The sequence below is a fragment of the Balaenoptera acutorostrata genome, chromosome 15 (genome assembly GCF_949987535.1).
Source record: "Balaenoptera acutorostrata chromosome 15, mBalAcu1.1, whole genome shotgun sequence".
NCBI classification, from domain to species: Eukaryota; Metazoa; Chordata; class Mammalia; order Artiodactyla; family Balaenopteridae; genus Balaenoptera; species Balaenoptera acutorostrata.
The window spans coordinates 70,260-97,134 of NC_080078.1; the positions used below are offsets into that span (position 1 = coordinate 70,260).

At 59.6% G+C, this 26,875-nt stretch overlaps 2 protein-coding genes across 2 annotated transcripts in view; both read left to right on the forward strand.

Moving 5' to 3' along the window:
* The window catches only part of FAM20C (FAM20C golgi associated secretory pathway kinase), a 38,244-nt gene extending 21,581 nt beyond the window's left edge, over positions 1-16,663 (forward strand). The window contains exons 4-10 of the mRNA XM_057528700.1: positions 7,560-7,652; positions 8,062-8,177; positions 13,490-13,670; positions 14,211-14,320; positions 14,479-14,560; positions 15,178-15,237; positions 15,798-16,663. Coding sequence (XP_057384683.1) covers positions 7,560-7,652; positions 8,062-8,177; positions 13,490-13,670; positions 14,211-14,320; positions 14,479-14,560; positions 15,178-15,237; positions 15,798-16,047 — 892 coding nt within the window. The 3' untranslated portion in view covers positions 16,048-16,663. The remainder of the gene's footprint in view (positions 1-7,559; positions 7,653-8,061; positions 8,178-13,489; positions 13,671-14,210; positions 14,321-14,478; positions 14,561-15,177; positions 15,238-15,797) is intronic.
* Positions 16,664-24,428: 7,765 nt separating this feature from the next.
* FOXL3 (forkhead box L3) lies at positions 24,429-25,742 on the forward strand. The gene is made up of 3 exons (XM_007174643.3): positions 24,429-24,532; positions 24,855-25,023; positions 25,332-25,742. The coding sequence occupies exons 1-3, from the start codon at positions 24,429-24,431 to the stop codon at positions 25,740-25,742; spliced, it is 684 nt and encodes a 227-aa protein (XP_007174705.3).
* The last annotated feature ends 1,133 nt before the right edge of the window (positions 25,743-26,875 follow it).

Below are 26,875 nucleotides of genomic sequence, written 5' to 3' on the forward strand. Positions count from 1 at the left end.
CAGCGGGTGACCCGGCTACAGTGCCTCACCTGTGAGGTGGGTCTAGTCACACTGCCTGCCTTCCAGAGTCCTGACCTGCGTGCGTCAGTGTGGGTGGAACCCTGACAGCAGAGCCGGGTGCTAGAAAGTTCTACGGGAGGGTTTGCTGTCATCAGTAGCTTACTGAATAATGGATAGAAGAGGGTCAGAGGAGGCTGGGTGCACGGGGACCCAGGGTCGGACACTCGGGAGCACCGCCGTCTGTCTGTGAGCGTCTCCAGGGTCGAGCGGGTACCTGCAGTGACACCTGAAGGTGTGCCTTTCGCGATTCTCACGTGGCCTTGGAAGTGCCCTAGTTCTTTCTGCCTCTGTCTTGCTGGGTCTGGGATGCCGGTCCTTCTGCATGACACACAAAAGGTGTATGTGTGGCCCACCTCTCTCTGGGCCTCTGTTTCCCATCTGGGCTCAGGGATCTCGGGGGCCCTTAGCTCTGACGAGGACACGGAAAAGCCTTGTGACAGCTGTGTGTGCCCTGGGCAAATTGCACAGTTGCCCTTTTTCCAAAGTTTCACCCGACGGTTTGCTGTTCTCTCTCCTGGCTCCCGCATCCCCATTCAGCTGGCCTTGGCTCGCCGTGTGCAGCTCGGCAAGTCCGTCTCTGCACACGTTGGTGGGGCAGCCAGCAGCAGGGGGTATGGCGGGGCTGTGCTCCCCTGGCGGCGTCACCCCTGAGCCGTCTTACCTGCCCCACTTCACAGAGGCACCAAGGGCGCACCTGCTCCGTCGGCCTGGAGAGGGTGGCAGCCAGGGCAAGCCTGTGTGAGCAGACCCTTCCCCACCAGCTGTCCTCCCAAGGTGTCCAGTGGAGAGAATATGGCCCAGCCCACTCCCCACCCCAGTCCCCCATCTCAATCCAGGGGTCCCCTTGGACTAAAGCAGGGCCTTGGACCCCAGTGCTGGGCCCTGTATCGGGACCCCTCTGTTTGTGAGCTGAAACCTCTCACTGGCTGTGTAGAGGTCTGTAGGACGTCTGTAGGACGGGGACACTTCACAGGGGTCGTGAGGACCCAGGGAGTGAACGCACGGAAAGCGCTCAGCAAGGCACTCAGCTCAGAGTAAGAGCCGGAAAAATGTTGGCTTTTATTCCTTCATGGGTTTTGGCCATAAGCTGCCAATTTACTCTGTTTTTAATCAGAGCAAGTTTTCTGTTTTCCCACAAGTTAAAGAATGCTGAGATGTTGACAGTAGCAGTGAGACCAGCAGGGGGGCTGTTGGTCTATGGGAGGGGACGAGGGTCTGACAGCTGTTAAGAGGGGTGCAGCGGTGCAGACCTGCTGGGGGCTGGGCCACGCGTCCGGCAGGAACTGGACACGCTGGTGGGCCCTTCCTCCCACCAGGAGCCAGGACCTTTCTTGGGGACGTGGGGGCGGTTCTTGCAGCCGCACCTCTGGGGCTGCAGCCCCTTGTCCCCTGTGAGCCTAGGCACCTGACCTGGCGGCCGGCAGCCAGCGTCCTCCGGCCTCGCTGTGCGCAGAGGTGGTTCTGATCCCAGAGGAAACGCAGGCTTTTGGGGCCTAAAGAAAGAGCCTAGGACTGGGTCAGACACCCGGGTCCTGACCCAGGGCCGGCCATTTCCAGCTGTGTGATTCTGCAGACGTCGCTCCCCCTTTCCCAACCTCAGACGTCTGTGTCATTAAAACAGGGGCAAAGATCAGAGCCTTGAGGGGCGCCCCAAGGACAAATCGTGCAGCCCAGGGAGGGCACATGATGCGCGTTGGATTCTGCCCCCTCGGCTTATGTGAAAACAGAGGTACTTCTCTCGAAACATTCTGCGTCACTTCTTAAAAGTGTAGTGCATTTCAGCGTGACCAGATCTGGAGGAAACAGACGGAATTTCACAACCTCTCCAAGGTTGCTAAATCATTGTGTCCTTTGTGCTGCTTTGGTGTTGCCAAAGATTCCATACGCCTTTCCTGTTGCTGCGGTAAAAAATTACCACAAATTTAGTGGCTTAAAGCAACACAAGCTTGGTCTCTTACGGTTCTGGAGGTCCGAAATCTAAAATGGATCTGTGGGCTGTGGGCTTCTGGAGGCTCTGGAGTTGGCTTCCTGCCGAGGAATGCAGGCGCCTCTAGAAGCTAGAAAAGGAAGCAGATTCCCCCCCAGAGCCTCCATCTTCGGGGCCGCCAGTGTAGCCTCTTCGGCCTTCAGATCTCCCTGTGCTTCCCTCTTATAAGGACCCTTTTGATGACATAGGGTCCATGCAGATAATCCAGGATAATCTCCTCATCTCAAGATCCTTAACTAAATCACATCTGCAAAGTTCCTCTTGCCATTTAAGGTACCCGTATTCACAGATTCTGGGGATTTAGATCACAGATTTCCTGGGAGAGGTCAACATAGCAGTCATTCTCACTTTAGTGTGAATAACCACAATCAGGTAGTGTTGTGCTTCCTTCCGAGCTAAGGGAAGTCCCTCTAAAGGAAGGTGGTTTGGGTGTGGTCAGCTCTGGAGAGGAAGGAGAGAGGGACGTGCAGGAGGCCCTGAGAACTGGTCCCAAGCAGCCTCTCACTAGGGTTTAGCGGGTCTGGGCTTTGAGGGTATCAGGGACCGCGCTCCAGTGCCTGCTTTCTGGTGGCCTTGGGGCTCCATCTGACTGTCTGAGCCAGGTGGAGTGTGAGGTTCCAGGGCCTTCCTGAGAGGAGGAGTGGACCCGAACTTTCCTTGGACCCTGGCCCTTCCCACTTCCACCAGTTTCTACCTTTCTTCCCTTTTTAACCCCAGTTGCCGTTGCCAAAGCCGTCTTTCACTTCAACAGGCACCTAATCCGTGGTTTGCCTCATTCCTCAGCTGCTGTTTGACCAGGAAGTCAGCCTTAACACCTTTTCATTTTCCTGCCTTGCAGTCCCGAGGCCAGGGTGCCCCACTGACCTCCGAGGCAGCGGGAGGGGGCCTCCAGGTGCTGGCTGCTCCACGTGTGAGGGCAGTGGGCCCCGGGAGGCTCCTCCCATCCCCTCAGAGGTCTCAGTGTATCCCAGGGAAGGGGCTGCCACCGGCCTTGCTCCCTCTCAGTCAGTGGGGGAGGGCCGTGACTCCCGGGCTCCAGGTGCCGTTCCGGGAAGTGCTGGTCCCTGGCCCCTGGGCTCCCCACCCCTCGTCAGGGCGAGCCCTGGGTGCTCAGCCAACTCCAGAGGGTCCGATAGCATCTCCTTTTCGCATCTCCATGCCCCCCTCCCAGGAAGAAGCCTGGGGCGGGCCACACCCCACACCTGCCCTCCTGCACCTGAGCGCACCTTCCGCCGGGACACCTGGAGGAAGAAGAGGCTGCCAGGTGACCCGGTTCAGCCAAGTCCAGTCTCCTGCCTGGTGCTTTGGGTTCAGTAGTTTTCCAAAGTACCTGCTGTTCCCCAGTGCAGCCCAGGAAGCGGCAGGAAGGTGGCCGGCCCCCCATGGAGGGGCTCATGGTCCACCTTCTCCCTACTCAGTGCAAGGAAAGAAGTCCCAGCCTCCCCAGTGGGACCGGTGCCCCTGGCCCCTGGCATCCCGCAGACGCTCCCAGGTTGTCCCTTGCTCAGCACCTGGGCCCTGAGGTGTGCCAGCGCCCTCCCCACAGCAGATAAACAGAACTCTGAGACTCCCTGAGTTGTCCCAGGCGTGAGCTGGCTGGTAAGGACCTCCGCCAGGAGGTAAGCAGAGCTGCCTTCCTGTGAATGGCCCGGGGACGGAGGTCACCGGAAAACCCCAAGGCGGGAGATGGGAAGGAACCAGGAACTGTTCTGGAACCTGGTCACAGTGCCTTCAGGAAGTGGCTGGGCTTTTCCCAGAGCAGCAGGGCTCAGAGCCACCTGCATTCCACGTGTGTGACCTGCTCAGAGGGGTGGGCCAGGGTGAGGGAGAGGGAACAAAGGTCAAAGCACTGGTGATGGTGATGATGGAGATGGTGATGATGGTGATGATGGCCTGGCCGAGAAAGTGGAGGAAGGAAGGTCCACTGGGAGGGCAGGCAGAGCCCTGTTGGGTCAGGGGAGCCATGAGCTAAGTGGAGAGGCAGAGCCTGGGAGACAGAGGGCAGAGAAGGACCCAGGCCCCACCTTCCACCCAGTGAGGATATACGGGCAGACAGAGGGACGGTCAGAGGGAGCAGAGAGGCCTCAGAAAGGCCGTCCGCTAGATCTGCGCTGTCCAGGACAGTAGCCACCAGCCACGTGTGCCTGTTAATGTGTAAGTTAATTAAAATAAAATGTGAAAGTCGGGTCCTGTGTCCAACATCTGGGTGTGCCTGTGAGGTATAGAGCATGTCCATCGCTGAGGAAAGTCCTGCTGGGCTGGGGAGGGCAGTGCAGGCCACGCCGAGAAGCAGAGTCAGTGACCCGGAGCCCCTGGGTGGGGCGAGGATGGCTGATCCCCTGACAGCACAGGCGAGAGCTGTGCTGCCAGCCCCGGGCATGGCTCCGGGGCCTCTGAGGGCCCACAGCTTCGTACATTTTTGTAGGGTTCTCTTTGAGGGGCTCTGCCCCAGGAGCTGGTGGTGAGTTGTGATGTATTTTCCAACGAAAATAATTCTTAATTCCACGACAGACTGAAAAAATAAAAGGCCGGGGACGTATCGGGTGGGATTTGCAGGCTGTGCAATTGGGAGACGCTGCCTTGCGGGGAGGGCTGTTCTGGGGTCTGCAGGGAAGAAATCTGGCTTAAATCTGCAGCAGCCCTTTTCCACTTAAAACGTCAAAGTCCGTAGAACCAGTGTTGTGTAGACAGTGCTTGGCTCGACCAGGGATTCTCAGTTGAGCCAACCACCACCTTCAATCTCAGAAATACCCAGCCCTCCAGCCGTTGCAGACCCAGGGCATGGGCGGCTTCCAGTGAGGGGGGCTCACATATTTAATTCGACCCACAGTGTTTTTTAAAAAAGGAAATTTACTTGCCGGCATTTAAAAGCCAGGAGATTCCACCAGGAAGCCGGGACTTGGTTTCCTTGATGTCTCAGGAGCCCTGGCCAGCGCGGCCTTCCCTTCTCCCGGGCGCCGAGCAGTCCCCGCCCTGGGTGCCAGCCCGCTGCAGGGTCTGCGACTGGGAAGTGCACGCCAGCCATCTCCAGCTCAGCCGGGTGACTAGGTGGCCTGTGCCTCGGCCACCAGCGGCCATCTGCAGCGTATCCCTGAGTGGCTCACGAAGGGACAGGTGCAAGGCCAGGGTTGTCCCCAGCCAGAGTCCTGCCCAGGGCAGAGTTACACCGGCTGGAACTGTGAACGCTGGTCTGTTCGCAGAGCCACAAGCTGGTTCCTGGAAAGGCTGATTCAGGTGACGTTTGGGGAAGCACGGGGAAAGGGGCGTGTCCCGTCAGGAGCTCTGAGAGCACAGGGAGCGAGGGACCCCCCAGTGGACGTGCAGCCCGCTGGACTGAGGCCTGGGTCTGGTCCTCCCCACGTGGCCTCAGTTTCCTGAGGGTGGCTCTCCAGTACTCAGTACCTGTGCGTGTGCGAGTGTGTTTAGCAGTGACGTCAGCTGGCAGTTGGGTCCAGATGCTCGGGGTCGGGGGGTCTCTGGCCAACTCGAGCTGCATTTTGGAGAGTAAGGACTCAGGGAAGACAGGCTGGGAGAGTTACCTGGGGAAACGTGGTGAGTCTCCTGTCGCTGGCGCATTCAGGCCCATACTGGACAGCCTCCGCCTTGAGTGGGAGGTGTGGGCCGGATCATGTGAGGCCCTTGACTCTCGCCCGCTCTGTGTTTCCCAGGTCAGGGAAGATCGCTGGCATTTGGTAAATTCTTATGAGGTTGAGGGTTGGGTTTCCTCCCTGGGTGCCGCCAGGCGGCCACCTGGGGAAATTGTCCCTGGCGGTGGAGGCAGGGCACGGAACGGACCTGGATCTCATGCAGGGAGCGTGTTTGCTCCCGGATGACTTTGGACAGTGGGCACACGTCCCAAAATGTGAGGTCAAACACTGGCCCTCACTGTGTTTGCCCCCAGGCGCCTGCTAAGCACCGATGTTTACAGGGTGACGTCCACCCTTCAGCAGAGCCCTGCACGTGGCCTCCTGCCCCTTGGCCGGGCGGAGGGGCTGTCTGCCGCTCACGGTGGGTCCCGGCACATTAGGGCCGACAGGCTCCTGGCGCTCCTTAGTCCTCACATCCTGGGGGGACGTGGAGTCCGGGGAGGGCCAGGCGGTGCCCCCCTGCCCACACACACTGCGACGGGGGCGGCCAGTGCAGCGCAGGGCTTCCCGGAGGTGGTGTGGGGCGGAGCACACTGCTGTCTGCTCACCAGCCTGGGAGGGGAGGGACCAGCGGTGGCCGTGCTCACCGTGGCGCCGTGGAAGGCTTGTGAAGGAGCTGCCTCGGGCGGCGGGGGGACGTGCGCTGAGAGCTCAGCCAGCAGCCCTCACAGTGCAGAGCGTGGCGCTGTGCTGCGAACCCCGCGGGCGAGGCTGCAGCGCTGGTGAGCCTTCACGGTGCTCACGTGCGCTCCAGCGGGGCCGTTACCCAGACTCCGAACTCCTTTGACTGAGGACTCCTTTTGTGCTGGGTGCCTGCGGGCCTGGTGGGGTGGGACACACATTTGGGAACGCCGACTGAGCCGCTGGGAGACATGGAGGTGCTCCTGGAGGTTTTTCCAGGGAGATGGAACAGCGGAGCGGAGGCCTCAGAGCAGAGGCCCAGGAGACAGTGTGGTGACCTCACCTCCATTCAGGGACATGGTAAGACCCAGGGCAGGGGCGGAGGCAGGCCACTCGTCTTGAATGCCAGGGTGCCCTGGGGACACGGACAGCGGTCACCTCGTGGGCTTCAGAGACGGGTCCTGCAGTCCTCGTGCCTCCTGCACACCCCCGGGGAGCCCTCTGTCCAGGCAGCGGCCGGGCAGCGAGAGCAGGTTGGGGTCAGTTTGCACAACCTGACCCGGGCCCCGTCTCACACCTGGGAAGTCGCTTGCTCAGGGCGGGTCCTCTGCTGCCTGGCCACCCTCGCCAGCAGCCTCTCCCGAGAAATCTGCGTTTGGTGGCCTGGATGGTGGGCGGTGGTGGGGGTGTTGATCATCATTTAATGACCAGCCCCTGTGGTTATTAAAGCCTGATGGGCAGAGTCTGCCTGTTTCCACAGTGCAGACACTTCTAGGCTTCAGGCTCCCAGCATGAGGTCGCAGAGGTGGGCTGGGAACAGGTGTCCCAGCACGGGTTTCCACCTGCAGACAAGAGGAGCAGCCTCAGCTCAGGAAATAGCTGGGACATCGTGAGATCTAAGTGGTTATTCTTAAATGCAACTTATTTAGCTGTAGGTTTAATTTTTTTTTTTTTTTTTTTTTTTTTTTTTTTTTTGGCCGTGCCACACAGCTTGTGGGCTCTTACTTCCCCAACCAGGGATTGAACCCGCACCCTCGGCAGTGAAAGCTTGGAGTCCCAACCATTGGACCACCTGGGAATTCCCTATATAATTTAATTTTTAACGATGACTACATCTAACGACTTGTTCCCAGAATCCTTGGGAATTTGACAGTCAGCTCCCCGGAGTTGGTACGAGCCCCACGCCCCCTTCCACTGGGAGGATTTCCCTTTGATAAACTCCTGTTTTGTTCCATTTTCTCCAGGCAAACGAGGGAGCAGGAGACACCCCCTGACTTCTTCTATTTCTCCGATTACGAGAGGCACAACGCAGAGATCGCTGCCTTCCACCTGGACAGGTGAGCCCTCCCGCCGGCACCCTCGTGGTATTGTCACCCCATGGCCGTGCCCTGCTGTGTGCCTGGCCGACAGGAGTTGCCCAGGTGACCCAGGGTAGAGAGCCGGCCGTCGGGAATAAAGGAGAGAAAAGAGGAGACTCACAGAGCATCAGCCTCTCTGGCAAGACCGAAGGTCAGGAGTCTCACAAAACTGGGCCCCTTCCCTCCATGATCACCTGTCTCAGGGCAGCTCTGCCAGCAGAACGCAAATTCCTTCTGGCCTCACAGGCCCCTTGCTGCTGGGGAGGAGGGTAGGCAGCCAACGTCAGGGGTCTGGGACTAACGGAGGAGAGTGAGGTGTCCACTCAGCTCCGGTGGGAGCGGCTGGAGGGTACGGAGGTGAGGACTCCTTTCCCTGTCCTTCTGCCAGGATCCTGGACTTCCGCCGGGTCCCTCCCGTGGCCGGCAGGATGGTCAACATGACCAAGGAGATCCGGGACGTCACGCGGGACAAGAAGCTGTGGAGAACCTTCTTCATCTCCCCAGGTAACCTCACTCCCCAGGTAACCTGACTCCCCAGGTAACCTCATTCCCAGGTAACCTCACTCCCCAGGTAACCTGCCCCTGCACCACGTGCGGCGCTGGCTTCAGCTGCTGTGTTCCAAGTCACCGCGTGCCACACACCCTAAGTCTAAAAGTTGCCAGAAGGGTCTTGATCATTCCTGACTCCGCCCCCTGGGCTGGCATAGGTGCTGTTTCTACCAAACGCAAAAGGAAATTCGCAGCCTCTTGGGGGGTGTCCTCCAGGTGGTCCAGCCAGAGGGGAACTCCGTTCTTTGGACTCCCCCAGATTTAAAACATCCCGGAAAGGCCCTCCCACGGTGGCAAGTGCCGGCGGGGAGCAGCGACTTCACCTGGTCCCCTGGAGGGTTGGCCCTGGTTCCCCTCACACTCGGGTACCCTGCACGCTCCATGTACCATGAGGTGCTGACGTTTATGAAAACCTCCAAGACTTCATATTATAAACCTTAAATGCACACATAAACGTAAGTCTCGCTCTGCTGAGTTACCTGCCCCAGCCTGTGCAGATGTGGCACTTGGGGCTCCACGATCCGCCCGTCCCTTTCCCAAGCACTTCCTTTGCACCAGGCCCTGCGCTGAGCTGCCCCAGGTGCCCACACTCACTAGGCTTGAGCCGTGGGGAACTCTCTTGTATTTCATCTTGGAACATTTTGAGTTGTCCCGGTGACACCGGCAAAGCAGAGTGGAGTGGCCCAGCTGGGACACCGAGATCCACAGAGAGTGGACCTCGCCCCCCGCGCCCCTGCAGGAATGCCTCGGCCGTGCCTGGCACCCACCCCAGTTAGTACATGCCGACAGAAGCCACATGAGGCCCTGGATTGTCTGTCTGAGGACCTGCTGGCGAATAAAAGCCCGGCCCAGAAGCTCCTTTCTTGTAGATTGATGTTCGGATTGACACACTCGGCACGCTTCCCGGCTGCATTCCTAAATTCATCAGAATTGAGGCCCACACGTCCTTAATTTCATGAAGCCCCATCCTTGTCATCCAGTGCCCACCGAGAGCCTCGACTGGTTCCTCCTCTCAGAGCCCATAAAGAGAGGAAAGTAGGGCAGAAACCCACCCACCTGCCCGAGGCAGGAGGGTTTTCATTCCCTTTTGCGTCAGTGTCTCACCCATGTGACCAGAAAGCAAAGGGCAAGGTGAGAGCCTTTGTGTCGGGAGGCGTCTCTGAGGGCTTTCCGGTCGCCTTGCCTGTGCCCGAGCTGCGTGGATGGGTGGGACAGGCCTGTCCGGGGGCGTGTGCCCCTGCCTCCGTCATGGCACAGGTGGGAGGGTTCAGGTGACGCGGCCACAGCGGCAGGAGCCCCAGCCTCGCCGAGCACCGGCGTGGGATTCCTCGCTCGGGCCCTGGGGTGGCCCGTCGTTTCCACATCCCCATTTTTAAATGGCTTAACTGACGTTTGGAGTCTGAACTATCCCCATGGTCGAGATGGTGACCGTGTCTGTCCCCCAGAGTCCCCTCCCACCCCTGCGTCCCCCAGGTGGCCTGGGACCCACCTTCTATCTGTGTTGCTTCTGCCAGTGGAGGGTGGGTGGCGTTGGGCATGTTCTTTGTCTTTCCCTCGACGTGGTTATTTTGAGAGTCACCCACACTGTTGCCTGTCCCCACATTTTCTCTTTCATTTCTGAGCTCTGTCCCGACAGTTGAGGGCCCTGAGCAGAAGGGATGATATAACTTGCCACAAGGAGAAGGAGGGATTGAAGTTTGAAATCTCGAGAAAGGGACACAAATCAAGGGGTTTCTGTGCTGGATTTCACTTCCTCTGGGGCAGAGGGGCCTCCAAGCTGATGCCCGCGCCGTGTTCTCCTGGGGAAAGGCAGCCTTAGCCTGGGCTTTGAGTGGGGACTCCTTTCTACAACCAGAAGATGGAGTCAGTCGTTAGCCTAAGCAGATGAGCTGAGATGCGGGCGTCCCACCCTGTCCTCCGCACGAATCGTGACTGTCGGTCTCCCTGGTTGTCCCCGCGTACACGGCCTGATGCCGACAGCCGTCCTCACCCTGAGCAGAGCCGTCACTCTGTGGTCGGTCCCGACAGCTGGACCCACTCAGGTTCCCAGCTGCTCTCCCAGGCCCCGCGGGTTTATCCAAGAATCCTGCTTGGCGCCCGAGCTCCCCGCCTGGGTCACGCTCCTGAACCCTCTCCTCGGAGCAGCTTGGCCTGCCACTCCTGACACCATCCGCTCTGACCAGACTGTTTCTGTTCCCACCGCCCCTGCTCTGTCAGCCAGATTTCTTCCTGAAAGCCCTGCGAAAGGTTTGGTTTTCTCTTAAGCAGCAGGATAACAGGAGCCAGCTTTGATCTCATTTTGGAAAATGAAATCTGTTGGGATTCATTTGGACCACTTTGGCTCTGCTTGCACTTCTGCACCCATCGGAGGCCAAAATCGCCATAGATGCCGAGCTTCCCTGGAGACTTTAATCCACGCCAACTTCCTTCCGCCTCCAGGGGCCTGAGTGGAGGGCAGGGAGCCCGAGGGGGTGAGAGGTGGAGGCGGCCCTCCTGCCGGTGGGCCCGGGGCAGCAGTGAGTGGCCAGAGGTGCAGGGCTACGTTGGGCTGTGGGACAGCTGAGTGCCTGCCACTGTGGGGCTGTGCGGAGGCCAGCAGCTGGAGCCCACGTCTTCTACGGAACACGTTTCTTGTGCTTTCCCGGCAGCTTTCTATGGACGTGCCTCATATCCCGAGCTCAGCCCGCGTCCTCCTGTGCAAATCTGTGGGCTTCTACAGGGGCCCCGTGTGAACCCCCCAGGAGCCTCTCCTGCCCCCTCCCAGCCACTCAGCCCCACTTCTAAATCGGCTCTTTTCCTGCCATGTCGGCCGCTGTCTGGCTGGGGGGTCACTGGGCCTCTGTCCACACACTGTGGTCAGTGTCCAGAGTCCCACTGAGGACCAGAGGGGTTCCCAGAACTGCACCCGGGCATCCTCAGGCCCCTCCCCAGAAGCCCTGCCCCACATGACATCTTGGCAACCTCCAGCCGGCAAACCCCTGAAACATTCAGAGAAGGGCGTGCCTGGAGCCTCCGGGCCCCTCAGGCTGGCGGGTGTTGGGACCTCCTGATCCTCTCCGAGACGAGGCTCCCTGCCCAGGCAGCGCATCTCATCCAAGTCCTCTGGGGGCTGGAGCAGGCAGGCCCTCCTGGTGACCTGGCCCCGGCCACCCCGAGCTGTCTGTCTTGAGTGTCATTATTAAGATGAGCCAGGACTACCTCCTCAAGCCCCCTTCTCTCCACATGCAGGGCGCTGCCGTGACCGGCCCCTCACTCCTCCCTCGGGTCACAAGTTTAACACTCAGCCTCAAAACTGCTGCAGTCCCTGTTCAGAGGAGACCGAGGCACAGAGAGGTGAAGGGCCTCCCCCGAGGCTGCACAGCTGAGAAGCGAGAGGCTATGGGCTATCGGAGCCCCACCCTGGACGTCCCTTTAGAGACTGGATTTGGGTCTCTGATGAGGAAGAGGCCGTGGGCCCAAGGGACTGCCTCTCTTTTCACATGAATCCATCTAAAGCCAGCTTAGGCTATTAGAGGGACAAATTCCAGGGCTCAGAAAAGTATTTTCCTCCTGAAAATGGGCTGAGGTTGAACTGTGTCTACACAGACGAGATCTCAGGCTGATCTTCCTTTGATCGCCCGACAGTCATGACTCAGCAGCAGCTGCGAGACCCTGAGGTGGGGGAAGCGGGGTGTGTGGGAGCTGGCTCCCATCCCCGTGTCCTGACCTGGCTGAGACTCTTGAGTGTTCAGAGGAACCGCCAAGCCTGTGCTTCCATTCCAAGGGGTGTGACTGCTGCCTGTAGCCAGAGAAGGTCACAAGTGTCACTCGGGCAGGATGTGCAGCAGGAGGGGGGAACCCCTGGCCTGGAAACCAGCCATTCGCACAGGGAAGGGGGCTTGCAGTGGTGCCTGGGGCTCTGGCCCTGTATTTCTGCACACCCCAGTCTCGGGGTTTGTTTCCCCAGCAAAGGAAGGAAGTGATTGACCCTGAGAACATGGTTCCGTTGGTAAATGCACGGACAGACCCACCGCGCCCAGCACTGAGGCATGGCTGCGGCCTGCTCCCCGCCCAATGCTTCTCAAATCACTCTTCTTTGTGGGGATATAATCCACACGTCGTAAACCCAACATTTGAAGTGTGCCGTTCAGTGGTTTTTAGTACATTCTCAGTGCTGTGCAAGTCACTACTCTCTGATTCCAGGACATTTGCTCACTCCAAGAGAAACCCCGTCCCTATTCAAAGTCACCCCCACTCTGCCCTGGCAGCTGCCAGTGTTTCCGCGTGGATTTGCCTGTTCCCAGTGTTGCACGTAAGCGGTGCCTGGCTTCAGCCACTGGGCATAATGCTCATGGTTCATCCGCGTGGTAGCAGGTGTTACACTTCATTCCTTTTGTGGTTTAATATTGTTCCATTTTATGGATGAACCACACTGTGTAGATCTGCCCATCCCTTGACGAGCATGTGGGCTGGTTCCCCTCTGACTGCCGGAATGGCCTGTTGTGAACACCTGTGTGCAAGTGTCTGTGTGGATGTGTGTCTTCATTCCTCTCGGGCGTGTGCCTGGGAGTAGGATGGCCGGGTCACGTGGTAGTTCTGTGTCCAACTTTCTGACTGTTTTTCGCAGCAGCTGCACCATTTGACATTCCCACCAGCACTGTGTTAAGGATCCAATTTCTCCGCACCCTCAACACACTAGTTATTATCTGTTCTTTTGATCAAAACTATCCTACTGGTTGAGAAATTGTGGATTGGATTTGCATTTCCCTGGTAACTAACGGCGTCAAGCATCTTTTCGTGTCCTTGTTGGCCATTTCTATATTTTCTTTGGAGAAATACCCTTTGAACTCCTTTGCCCATTTATTGATTGGGTTGTTCATCTTTTTGTTACTGAGACGTAGGAGCCCTTCTGTGTGCAAATACTGGATGCTTACGGTTTGCGAGCATCTCCCCCCCGGCTGAGTCTCACTTTTTTTTCTTGGTATGAGGGCATTTTTCAAGCCACTGGACAGAATCTCCACAGACTCCAGACTTAGTGTCGAGGGTGACGAGAAAGAGCTCGGGTTCAGATCCGAGCTCTAAGTCCCGAGCTGTGTGGCCCCGTGGTCTGTGATGCGGGGTTGGAGCAGGCGGCTGAGGTCAAGTGTGAGAGTGTGGGTGAGCCCTGCCCAGGGGAGGGACGAGTCGGATGTGGTGCAGACACGCTGACCCAGGACGGGTGCCCGGGAGGGGCCGGCACGGGGACGCTGCCCGAGGGGCCCCGCTGACGGCGTGTCCCCCACCCACAGCCAACAACATCTGCTTCTACGGGGAGTGTTCCTACTACTGCTCCACGGAGCATGCCCTGTGCGGGAAGCCAGACCAGATCGAGGGCTCGCTGGCTGCCTTTCTGCCTGATCTGTCCCTGGCCAAGAGGAAGACCTGGCGGAACCCTTGGCGACGCTCATACCACAAGCGCAAGAAGGCAGAGTGAGTCGGGGGCACGTTGGGCCGGGGACTCCAGGATCCTGACTCCCCGGAATCTCCAGAGGGCTGGCTTCTGCCCGACCTGCAGCAGGGAACGAGCTCGGTGTGAGGAGCGGCGGGGCCAAGTGTGTGGGAGCAGATGCTCAGATGGGCCCCTCGCTTGGGAACTGGGTGCTCACTGGCCACTGGGATCTCTCCGTGTTAGGACGAGGCTTCAGACCCCTGCTCTTCTTGCAAGAGAGACACAGTCCCTCCAGCCACGGAGACGTCCTTGCAAGTGTGCTGTCCAGCCCCCCCCAAATACGTGGCCTCCGCGTGGCGTGTCTCCATCACCTCCCAGCCCCCTGCTCCTGTTCACGCAGCCTCAGCCCACCGCTGGCGGGTGTCATCTGCAGACACTTTGTTCTGCGGTGACACCTTTTCTCACCCGGTCCCTCTTGCTGCCCCGTGAACCCGGTGTACCGAGCCGGGCGGCCCCAGAGGCTGGTTGGGTCCTCCTTGTGTACAGAGGCGCCTGCGCCTCTCATGCCGGCTCCCCTGCAGGTGGGAAGTAGACCCTGACTACTGCGAGGAGGTGAAGCAGACGCCGCCCCACGACAGCAGCCACCGCATCCTGGACGTCATGGACATGACCATCTTCGACTTCCTCATGGGTACGTCCGGGGCCACCGGCCTGCCCTGGGAACGCCTGGCACAGAGCCAGCCACCGCGGTCCTGCTCGTACCCGGTTCCCCCGGCTTGGAGGCCAGACGGGGGAGGGAGGGGACGCTTCTGAGCTGCACACAGGCTCCCAGCAGGCTTGTCCCTACAGGCAACATGGACCGCCATCACTACGAGACCTTCGAGAAGTTTGGGAACAAGACGTTTATCATCCACTTGGACAATGGGAGAGGGTGAGTCCTTCCAGACGCAGGGAAGGGCTGGCCGTGTCCCCACCCAGGCCTGGGGGAGCGGGCGCTCCGTGGGGAGGGACGGCACAGCCCCAAAGGCCCCGCTATGTGACACAGGGTTCTGGCCAGGACTCCTGTGAGCCTGTGAGCTGGGGAGACTGAGGCCTGGAGTGGGTGTGTGTGCAGGGGACAGGCCACTCCAGTGGTCAGAGCTGCAAGTTCTCAGACGCCTCAGGGGAATCAGCTCTGGGCACCTAGGCAGTTACGTCTGTGGGTCACTCGTTCCCAGCTGTAAAAGATGCCCCTGCAGCTAGACCCTAGGCTGACCCACCCTCGAGCCTTCTCCACTCAGCCTGCCCAGGACCTCTCGCTTTTGAACTTCTGCTCAGTCCAGTGGCCAGAAGGTCAGGCTGCTTTCAGGCACCTGCCTCGTCCCAGGCCCTGCACCTGGGGCTGGACAGCAGGGGCCAGGCCGCACTGCCAGGCCCCCACGGACCCCGCAGCCTGGCAGGGCCCACGCGGGTACCGCCTGCTCTGATGCTCCTGTCCCCGTGCTTGGGCTCTGCGCACGGTGTCCCCCTGCGGGCGGCCTCTCCACAGCTCTGCTCTTCTTCCCGCAGGTTTGGAAAATACTCCCACGATGAGCTTTCCATCCTGGTGCCTTTACAGCAGTGCTGCAGGTGTGGCTCTGCCCCTCCCCGAGGGCCCCACCCCTGGGCTGGCCCTGTCACTGCGCAGGAGGCCAGAGGCTGCACGGCCGCAGATCAGGCCAAGCCTTCCTGTCCCCACCCCGGCAGTTCCCAGAGCTCCTCCCAGGACCCAGCTCCTTGTCACCCTAATAGCCCACCTTGCAGAGGAAGACACCGAAGCCCTGGGCTCCCACTCTGCCACCTTTCTCGGGGCTCCCAACCCAGCCCCTCCTTTAGCAGATGGGGAAACAGGCTGTGGGGCTAAACACCTGCTCGGCTCCGGGGCAGCTCCGTGTCACCCGGCCCAGACAACGAGCAAGCCAAGCCGGGGCTGCCTCCCTCCCCCAACCATCTGCCGGGAATAACGGGGGCCCGTTGGACACCGCTGGGCCCACACGGGCCCCTCTTGGAGGCAGGACCCTCACCGCGTGCTTCTGAGAGGCCGGGGCTGGAGTGGGCCAGGGGCCGAGCCGGCACCCCTGCTCGGGGCAGCTGCAGCTGACGGCCAGGCTCCTTCTCCCAGTGCCGGCCTGACGTCGTTCTCCCTGCAGGATCAGGAGGTCCACGTACCTGCGGCTGCAGCTCCTGGCTAAGGAGGAGCACAAGCTGAGTCTGCTGATGGCCGAGTCCCTGCGCGGGGACCGCGTGGCCCCCGTCCTGTTCCAGCCGCACCTGGAGGCTCTGGACCGGCGGCTGCGCGTCGTGCTGCAGGCGGTCAGGGACTGCGTGGAGAAGGACGGCCTGCACAGCGTCGTGGAGGACGACCTAAGCCCCGAGCACAGAGCCTCTGCCAGGAGGTAGTGACCGCGAGCTGTGGCCAGGCCAGCTGCCGGGCACACGGGCCAGCGCAGGAGCGGACGGGCTGCCCAGGGACGCGTGCTCCTCACTTTGCAGATCAGGGCGGGCCGGCGGGAGCACGCTGCCCCCGTGGACAGCAGCGGCCTGGCGGTGGGCCACCACCCTTTCGTATGGAAAGGAAGTCTTTATTTACTATTTTGTATTTATACCTGGTGTAAATGTACATAAATAGAGACATCTCTGCAGACCCCGACCACCCAGCAAATCCCACGGAGGGCCGCCCAGCAGGGCCAGGTGCTCCTGCGAAGGGCTCCCACTCTGGACCGAGCGTACAGTAAAAACTCTCCTCGCTCCCCGGGCTGAGAGTTGTCTGGGGCTGCAGGGGGCTCCCGAGGCTGTCACGGACTCACGTCGACCGATGAACACCACGTAGGCGTTGGGCGACATGAAGGACCCATTTCCTGGCTGCCCAGGCTGTCTTCACAGCACCTTCTGACTTGCTTCGGAAGCCTGTGCACGTGTGTGACACGGTCATGTGGCCGGGCAGCTGGTTACTTTCACGGCATTTTCGTGGAATAGTTTGCAATGTGGTAAAAGTGCAATAAAGATTCAGCAAGTGTGTGCTGGGGCCTCGCTGGGGTCTGGGTCCCTCACTCCGTGGTGCTCAGCTGCCTGCCCACCCGCCCTCCAAAAGAGTGAGTCCTAGAACCAGGTGTGGCCCAGTGTCCAGGCTGGAAGGAGGGGCTTGGGGTGGCGGGGACAGCCTGTCCCGCTCTTGGTGCGGCTGCTCCCAGGGAGCTGAGTGGAGCTCCTTGAAGCCACATGTGGGCCCCAGAGTCTCTACAGGGCTGGCATCACGTGGGCACTGTGTTTACCCAGCAGGAGCCAGGACAGTGGTGGCTGGACTGGCCACGGGGACGGCGAGGGAGGGGCTGAGCCAAGGGTGGCCTGAGAGAGCCAGTCCCCCAACGCCCTGCTGGAGGGAGGGGACACTGGCCGCCTCCCAGCCCGAAGGCTGGGGCGTGTGGGCGGGGCCCAACCCTGGAGGGAGCCTGCCGGACAGCGAGGACTCACGTGAACCTCAGTTCATGGAGCAGAGAAATCACAGCCCCTGTGCCTTTTACGAGAGGTTCCCTCACCTGCCACCCCACAGATCTCCCCACGAGCACAGGAGGGGAGGCCATGTGGGGATGCGGGGAGGACACGGCCGCCTGCAAGCCGGGAGAGAGGCCTCACCAGAAACAACCGCAGAACAGAGAGAAGAGTCTGCGTTTCAGCTGCGCCGTCTGTGGTGTCCTGGTACAGCACCCAGGGCATGATCAGAAATACACATGTGGTCTTTGTCCCCCATTGCTGACACAGAGCTTCTCAGCCCCTCAGAATTCCCTGAGCTAAAGACAAAAGAAGAAGGGTGTGGGGGAAGCCAGTTATGGGGGTGACGAAGAAGAACAGAAATGAGGGTGTGGTGGTTACGTGGATTTAAATCTGTGCTTCTCCCCAATAAGAGCCTCTCCTGATCCAGAGTCACCCCCGTTCAGGTACAGAGAGACACTTACAGAGGGAGATTTCCTTAACCATGCGAACGTCCCTCCCAAAAGGGCAATTTCTGCGCCATTGTTTCTCAAAATAATCGTTATGCCAAAGAGGCACACGTTAGGTGACATCTGCTCCCCCTCAAAGGCCAGGCAGTGTCACAAAGGAGGTTCCGAGCTCTGCAGAGCTGCCCAAGGGGCCCAGAGCTGGACAGCAGTTAAAGCCATGGAGACAGGTTCGTTCAGCAGCATTGCAGTGGGGACAAACAAAGGCCTCAATGCAGAACTGGCTCAATTCCCAATGCAGCCTGGAAGGTAGGGATTGACAGCCAAGGAGCAGGGGAGGTGGGGGATGGGAAATCACTGCATCAGGGGTTCTGGCTAAACCAGGATTCTCGGTGATGGCCGGCCAGGGGCCTCTCGTCCAACTGAGTTAACAGGATTCTTGCTACAATTGGCTGATGCAAAGCCAGACACAGGAGTCGAGGCCTTGCCGGGAGGAGCTTCGGAGGAGCCTGACTGACACCTCTCGGGTAGCACAGGGTCTCGTCCCCTTAGCACACAGCAAGCAGTGCTCTCAGAGGCTCCAGAGCTGGGGCAGCAGCCGAGACGCCAGTGGGAAGCCGGGAGGTGAGGCTGGGAGAGACAGACAGACATGCAGCAAACAGACTGTGCGCACACACCTCGAGGCCCCAAGGACGCTGCCGGGGGGTGTGGGACCAGGAAGAAGTCAAGAAAAAGGAGAACGGGACAGGGGATGGGACCCCGGCGTGATGATGAAAGTTACCAAACAGGGCTCGGAGTACAGTCCCCAGGAAAACGGGAACAGCGAGGACCCAGTTCTTCTGTGGGAAAAGGCTGTGGCCTCGTCAGGGTGAGGACAGGCCTAGAACGGCAGCTGGGAGAACAGGTTACTTCCGGGAGACAGTCACACAAGGAAGGAAACACAGTCGAGGACGGTCTGGCTCGGCCGTGTTGAGGTTCACAGACATGGCCCTGTCAGCAATCAGCACTGTTTCCCCAAAAGGAAAATGTGATGCAACTGAATTGGGAGGGGCTGGTCCTCTCTCAGGTAGGAAGTTGGTAGGTATTTTGTAAAACTTAAAAATGAAAAGCCTGTCATTTAGAAACATGGAGGTAATGCACAAACGAGACAAAGAACAACACACCCAGGGAGACTTACAGAAAGTGATTTCTCTGGGTCTTTGCTTCGAGAACAGGGGTGAAGTGGGCAGGGGTCTGCTCTTGTCCATGATCTGATCTGTAGTGTTATTTGACTTTTAAAACTGTGTTTATCAATTACTTTGATACGAATTCAAACAGCAGGTAAAGCTGCTGGATGGGAGGAGAGATAGGGGCAGGGCCTGAGCTGTGAGCCCGGCGAGACCGGCACGCCGCCAGCCCAGGGCCCTCCTGCCTTGTCCCGTGTGCTGCTCATGACAGCCGTGCAGGTAGAATCTGAATTCCATTCTGCCCATTTTCACCATCTAGACCGAGGCCCAGACAGGTAAAGGGACTTTCCTGAATTAACACGGGAGCATGTGGTGTTTGGGACCCAGACCTGCAGAGGGAGGGCCTGAGGGGGCGAAGGTGCTGGAGGAAGGCCGGAACAAGATGAAAGAAAAGGTTTTCGGTTAAATTCCTCTAGGTGAAAGTCTGCTTCCCCACAAGAGTTAGGCAGCCTGCTTGGCCCACAGTAGGACAGCACCTGCCACAGGGCTGAGGAGAAAGGGTTAAGAATTCAAACATGAGTAAAAAAAACAACTGGGGGGAAATCAAAACAAAAACCCTCCTTCAGTCAGCCTGGGGCCTGGTTGTGGAGAATCAAGAGGCAGAAGGCAACCCCTCTGAGGGCAGAGACCACTTCCTGAATTAAAACAAGTAAATGACTAAATAAATCAGTATATAGCTGCGGACGCGTGCAGGACCCCTGCCCCGTGGGCCCGAGGGACGGAGAGTGTCAGTGGGGCTCCAGGGGTGCAGGTGGTGGGCTCACCCTCACTGCCAGGCCCCACCCACAAGCCTGAGACGGATGAAGGGCAGGCAGGCCCGAGGAGGGGGCTGGCAGAGGGCCCTCATGGGCCCTGGCCCTCCCCGGTGCCTCCCCACCTGGGAGCCAGTCAAATGTGCACATTCCTGGGGCCAGTCCCCCAAAGACCATGCCCAGAGGTGCAGGCTCCCCGGGAGGCCAGACGCAATGGCCCCCAGGCCACCCTCCGGAGGTCCTGCTCAGCCCTCACAGGAAGCTCTCCCTCGAGTCAATGTCCCCCCCCACCCAAAGGGACCATGACAGAAGCAGGTGAGCAGAGACGCCTCAGAAGCCTTGGCCTGGGGGACCGGAGGGGGCTAGAATGAACCTCACCTTCATCAGGAGAGCAGAGTTCCAAAGCCCCTGTGGGCGGGGTCCCCACCTGCACAGAGGGGTCTTTCTTACTCTTCTTGGAGCTGGCTTTCGGGAGCTGGGGTGTGGGCTGGCCAGGGCCTGGGACAGTGTCCATCCCGTCCCCAAGGGGAGGGGCAGCTCCTGGCCTCTCGGCTTTAATGGGATAAGCGGGGAGAGGACACCGGATGAGGGGGCCTCGGGGCCGGCTGCAGTGCGGGGTCTGTGGGGTGCACGCCAGGCCCAGGGCAGCCCCGCTAGGCTGCTGTGGGGCTCCAGGCAGCCAGCCCTGCCCAAGGCCTGTGCTCTGTCCCGTCCCTGCTGCAGGTCGCAGCACCCCAGCCACACTCAGCTGGAGGTATTCCTGTGGTCACTGCCGTCCTGGGGGCGCCTGGGAGGCCTGCGCTGAGGACACAGCCCATGTCTGGTCCCCTTGCACCATCTAGAGGAGAACCTGAGAAAAGCAAGACCAGCCTCCCCAGGGCAGAGATGACCAGAGTCTGGCCTCAGAAGTCCCCTAGGTCCTCAGGATCAGAATCCAACACCTCAGAAGCAGAGGGGGTACAAAGACCCTCAGCTGCCTGGCACATGGGTCCCTCAGCCAGCCAGACCATCAGCAAGCCCTACCAGTGGCTCCCCAGGCCCCCACCAGGCCAGCCTGTCCTTTCAGTGTCCAGGGGCTCAGGGTGGCCCCACCAGCCCCCCAGGCCAGGCCCGGAGCCCAGGTGAGGGGGCTGTCGACCTTGGTCCCCTGTTGTCCAGGACCTAGCACAGTGCCTGGGCCGAAAAATACCTATAGAGTCAGTGGGTCATTCTTCAGTGAGTGTTGAATACAAGTTCTGTACACTGATACATACTTCCAACACCAAAGAAGAAGAATATGGAATTCATCTGGAGGGTTGACGTGCTCTGGCCTTCCGGAAGCTTCTAGAAGCACCATCTCCATGGTGCCCCTGGGTCTTAGCACAGCCTTCCACCCTGGAGCTGTCTGCCCCCGTCCCACCCTTATTTCACTAAGTCTTATTCCAAGTGCTGCTCAAACGTCTCATCCTGGAAGGTTTCCTAGCCTTTAGCCTGGGTGACCTCAGTGCGTTCTCCCATGGATGCCCCCCCCCCGTCAAATCATGTGTTTCTGAGGTCATCTGGCCAGTGTCCACTTCCCACTAGACTGGGAGCCACGTGAGGACAAAAGGAGCACAGCTCCAGCACATACAGGCCGGCAGCTCAGCCTGGTTCAGCCCCCTCCGCCCTGGCCTGCTCTCCTGACACTGAAATGGTCAGCTTCCACAGAGGCACAGCCCCCCCGGCCCGGCATCCAGGCTGGCCCGGCCCATCGTTCCAGCCTTCCTGATCCTCTGCAGACCGCACGCAGTCCCCGCCGTTGGGGTCGAGGGTTCCCAATTCCCCGTGTGTGGTCGCAGCCCCCAAGCAGGCCCCCAGGGGTCCACACCTCCTGATATTCACGCCGGGTGAGCCCCCGCCGCCAGGTGCCCAAATTGTCTTTGAGGCCAATAGGATATGTGAGTGGTAGCAGGTCACGGCCAAAGCTGGGCTACAGGACACCCCGGGCTCCTGCCCCTCTCTCTGGACCTATTGTGAAGGGGGAGAGCTGCCATGTGTGAGGATTTTTATTTTTTCACCTTTCTCTACTTTATAAACTTTCTGTAGCAAACACAGCTTTTAACTACGAAACACAAAAGCGTATGAGTAACTTCTAAGACGCTATAGCAATCACGTGAGTCCCGTCTTCCCCCCCACACCCTCCTCTTGTACCGTTTGTGACGTTTCTGCATCAGACATGCTGGGTGAGGGCTGCTGGGGTCCAGGACTGTTCCCAAAGACAGGCTGCAGCCCCCTCCGGCTGGTCTCCCACATCTTCATATAGGCCTCCCGGTGGACAGGCGTGCAAGCTCCCGCAGGCCGCCTCCCGACCCCTGGAACTGCTGTCACATCCTTTCCTGAAGGGCCTGGGTTCAAATCCTGCTCCACCCCACACAAGTGCTGTGATTTCGGGCGAGCCGTTCGCCCTCTCCGTCCCGGTAAAGGGGACTAAACAAAAGGCCTGACTCACAGGATTGTCCTGAGAAGTGAGTGAGCGTAAAAAGCATAAAGAATCTTAGAACACTGCTGGCCTGTGACTGCAGCTGGTCCTGCCAGTATTAGTGGTATTTGGAGGGAATTTTTGGCTTAAAGACCAGAGAAGCCTTCCTTCTCACTGCCGGGCCCCAAATTAATGTTATTTTCAGAAGTAAGTCAAGCACGTTTCAGAAGCCTAGGAAACCAAAACACGTTTGGGAGGTTTTCTAACCAGCCAGCCTTCATTTTCTATTCAATTAAACTAGTGAACAAATTGAGCTGTTTCCTCCACCGTCCCCTCTTTAATGCTTCAGAAGCTCCTCCCTGTCTCAGGACCTGCAGCACCTGTGGGACGGGGCAACAGCTGGCTGTCACCTTCCCTGGGCAGATTCTGTTCTGTTCCGGAAGGGAGCTGTGCGATTCCACACCCCCAGGCCTGGCGCGCAGGAGACCTTTCCAGACGGTCCCCTGCTCCCTCTCTTCCTCCCGTGCATCCAGTGAGGTCCCTGAGAGAGCAGGGCGTGCTTCCACCTGTCCTGTCAGGGCTCTGGGCTCTCCCGCCAGCACTCGCGTGGCTTCAGCAACTCACCATCCTGTCCGCCCGCCTGCTGCAGGCAAGTGGGCCTTCAGCCCCGCTCTCCTCTGATGGGCCTGTCCCCCGGGGCTTGAGTTGTTGCCCTGAAACCTTAGTTCTCTGACAGCTTCAAGAAGAGTCGTGATTGTGCAGATTTCTGGTTTTACTGCTGTGAGGGTAGGAGTCCTGCTATTTTCACTGTGCAGACCTGCCTCTGTCAGAGCTTCACCCAGGTCTCGGCTGTATCAGCCGCTGGTCCCTCTGCGCTGCTGGTGGTGCCCGTGATGTGGCTGGACCCCAGCTTGTCCAGTGCTTCCCTGTTGAAGGACATCTGGGCTGATTCCAGTTTGGGGAAAAGAGGAATAAAGCCACTATGAACACGTGTCACAAGTGCTTGTGTGAAGTTAAGTCTTCACTTGGAATAAACGCCCCAGAGTGCAGCTGCCGGGGCACGTGGTAGTTGCAAGTTTAGTTTTTAAAGAAACAACCAAAATGCTTTCCCAAGGGCTGTACCGGTTTCTGTTCTCACGTTCCAGCATTTTAAATTTTGACACCTGGTAGAGAGGAAGTTGTGGAGCCAATGAATGCATCTGAGCCCGAGTGCACCTCAGATCCCACCCGAACAGGAGCCAAAGCGGGAAGGGCGCTGGCATAGCTGCCCCGGGGGCCCCAGGACCTGGACGCGCCCCACCCCAGCAGGCCCTCCACTCCTCTTCAGCAAGGTGGGCAGCAGCAGGCCCTCCTGGGCCAATGGGCTGGACTGAGCACAGGTCATTTCAGAGCTACAGGTGCAGCTTGGAAGGTAAAATCTTCTGGAGACTATCCAGGTGTCCCGGCCTTGGGCAGACCCACAGACAGGGCTCACGGCCAGAATTCTGTGGATTATTCATGGAAATGCCTTTGGGTGGCACGCCCAACTTGAAACAAAGGGGACCCCTTAAGATCCCACCCCTCTTCTTCTTCCTAAAGCGTCCTACCCCTGTCTTCTCTCCCACATGCCCCCACCGGTGGCCCAATCCCCCCAGAAGGGACCAGTGAAGCAGTGGCTTGGCTGATGAGAAGGGCAAGCTCTTCACCCCAGGCTGCAGGAGCCGGACACAGAGCAGGTGGCCACTGGGCTCAGAGCCCCGCACCGGGCCCCTGGAGGAGGGACAGTGAGAGACAGTGCATCGGGGACACAGGGCGCTGGAGGATGTGCTGGACCCTGTGTCTCTGGCCCGGCTCTGACCCAGTGTCCAGGCAGGACACACCCTGGACCACTGCTGCTCTGGGGCTGCAGGCCGGAGGTGCAGAGCCTGGTGGGGAGGGGGCGATAGCCCCCGCCCTCTCCGTGGCCTGGCTCCTGGCAGCTCAGGAGCCCCCTCTGGGGAGCCAGGAGCCAGGGAAGAACCTACATGTCTGGAGTGGGTCCAGGCTTGGGGGACCCAGCGAGCTCTGCCCTGAAGTCTGGGGCCGGCGAGGGAAGCGCGAGGCCCATCAGGCCGGAGCGGTGGCGGTGGGCGCCCCGCCCGTCGGTCCACCCAGCGCACGGCTCCCTCCTCCTGCCGCCGGTCAGAGGCCCACCGCGAGCCAGCGCCGCTCCCCTCGGCCGCTCTACCGGTGACTGGGGCCTCCCCTGCTCCGGGATTGGATGCGAGAGGACGGGGTGGGGGCGGGCGGGGGAACCCCAGAAACCTGGGTTCCCAGCTCAGGAGGAGAGCAGCGGCAGTTCAGACGCTGCTGCGCCGCGCCAGGGAGAACCTCCGCGCAGACCTGGAGCGCCGGCGGGCGGCGTGGAGGAGGCGGCGGCAGCGGCGGCCCCACAGGCGCCTGGCGCACCACGATGTTTGACCGCTCGCAGTATCCCTACAATTGCTTCAATTACGACGCCGACGACTATCCCGCGGGCAGCTCGGACGAGAAGCGGCTCACGCGGCCGGCGTACAGGTGACCGCGGAGCTGGGGCGGGGCCGCAGGGGACAGCGGCCTTCCTCCGCGAGGGGGCCAAGACCCGCCTGGGATGAGGGAGGGGTCTCTTCTCGTCCGCACTTTTGGAGGTAGCCGAGAAGGTTCTCCACCCTCCCCGGGGAACCCCCAGGTGTGAGGGAGAGCTTCTGGGGTCTGCGCAGAGCGGCGCTGGGAGTTCTCGGCGCCCTGCGGGAAGGCAGAGCAGAGCGGGTCCGGCCGGGAAGGGCAGGCGGGGAGACTCCAGACGCGCTCCGGGGTCCCGCCTCCGGCGCCCGCCTGGCCTGAGCGCCCCTGTTTGCAGCTACATCGCGCTGATCGCCATGGCCATTCAGCAGAGCCCGACGGGCAAGGTGACCCTGTCGGGCATCTACGACTTCATCATGCGCAAGTTCCCCTATTACCGCGCCAACCAGCGCGCCTGGCAGAACTCCATCCGCCACAACCTGTCCCTCAACAGCTGCTTCGTCAAGGTGAGCCCCTTCCCCGCCCCCGCCCCCGAGCGGCCCCTGAGGGTCCCAGGCCTTGCGACACCTGGACCAAGTCAGCCCTGATTGGCGGGGGGAGCGGGGGTGTACTTTGCAGCGGCGGTGGCTGGAAAGTTCATTCCTAGCAAACTGGGCTGCCTCCGCCGGCTCACCAGGCGACGCCCCCAACCCCGGGCCGGGGCGCGTCGTTCCAGGGCTGCCCAGGGCTCACCCTAAGTGGCCCCGAGTGAACGCGCGCGGCGGGCGGGTCGCACCTGGGAGCCAGCCGGGCGCTGAGCCCCTCGCTCGCACAGGTGCCGCGGACCCATGGCCACGAGAAGGGCAAAGGCAACTACTGGACCTTCGCCGGCGGCTGCGAGTCGCTACTGGACCTTTTCGAGAACGGCAACTACCGGCGGCGGCGGCGGCGGCGCGGCCCCAAGCGCGAGGAGGCGAGGGGGACGCGCGCGGCAGACGCGGAAGCGCCCCGGGGTCCCCCTGAGCCGGCCACTGCGAGGGGGAACCCCGTCCCCCGCCGCGAGGCCCCAACCCCAGCCAGCCCCGCTGCCCTGGGGAGGGAGGCACACAGGGACATCAAGTTCAGCATCGACTACATCCTCTCCACCCCCGACCCCTTTCCCGGGCTCAGGTCGCCCTACGCGCAGGCGGGCAGACACCCCCGGCTGGAGGCCCAGCAAATGAACCTTCACCTTTGGACGATGTGACCTCTCACAGCTCCCCCTCCGGGGCTGGCAGCCAATCAGTCTGGGGTCTTCTGGGTGGTTCGGGCCCGCCTCAAGTGGAGAAATGAGGTTCTGCCACATCCCACAGACTTCCACAGACTCAGGCTGAACGCCGAAACCAGCCTAGGTTGGAGGGAAAGACGGTGATCTGATGAAAGGCACCCATTTCCATTTTGTGGCTTTATCCCTTCAGATGAAACCCATCGGGTTCCCGTTTGACGACTTAAGGGTTTGCTCTAGACTCACCGGGTGATCCTGCTTGAGGACTAAGAACGTGGGTTCAGGGTCACATTCACTTAGAGTCAAGGTAACGTTGGAGCGTTTGCTTCATAGACGGATGCGCACGAAGCTGCCGGTGAGCTAAGTGTCCAGTCAGTGAAGCTGGTGGGCATCTTCCTTTAGAGCTGAAAGCAAAAATAATAAAGTGCAGATGGTCGAGTCAGCTATTAATCAATCCCATGAATGTGGCCCAAGGTTTCTGACTGTGTCCCTGTTATGGGTAATGTGATTGGAAGTGACAAATGCATCTCGTGTTGTGGGCAGAATATTTGATGATTGTTTTAAAACTTCTGTGTACTTTTTATAAACGAAAGAAGGGAGGAAGGAAGGGTGGGAGGGGGAAGGGAGGGAGGTCCAAATTTGAGACAGCATGGGGGCAAAGCACACTTTTCTTGATTCTTCTGAGCAGGGAGTAAACCCTATTCTGGCACGTTCCATCCAGCTGGTTTCCCGAGAAAGCAGACATTCCGAGGCAGACGGCTGGTAAATTCCCGCTGCACTGTGAGGTGTACGGTTAGGGAGTGCACAGTTACAAGCATTGGAGGTGGGTGCATCCATTTGAAATGTAAATGATTTAATTACCGTGTAAAGATGGGCATTTAAAAAACACAATTATGCACACTGAAACTATTTGACCAACCTTATCATTTTTCACCAGCCCTTTTTTGCAGAGTTAATTGCTTTCCCTGACTTAATTTAAACATTAGTATGGATTACACCTAATCTGATTCACTAGGTGACAATGATTGGCTAATTTTGTAAACGGCAAAAACACACCCAGGGAGGCCGGCTGTCTCGACTGGGAACTACAGTCTTGCTTTATCAGACTCAGAGAA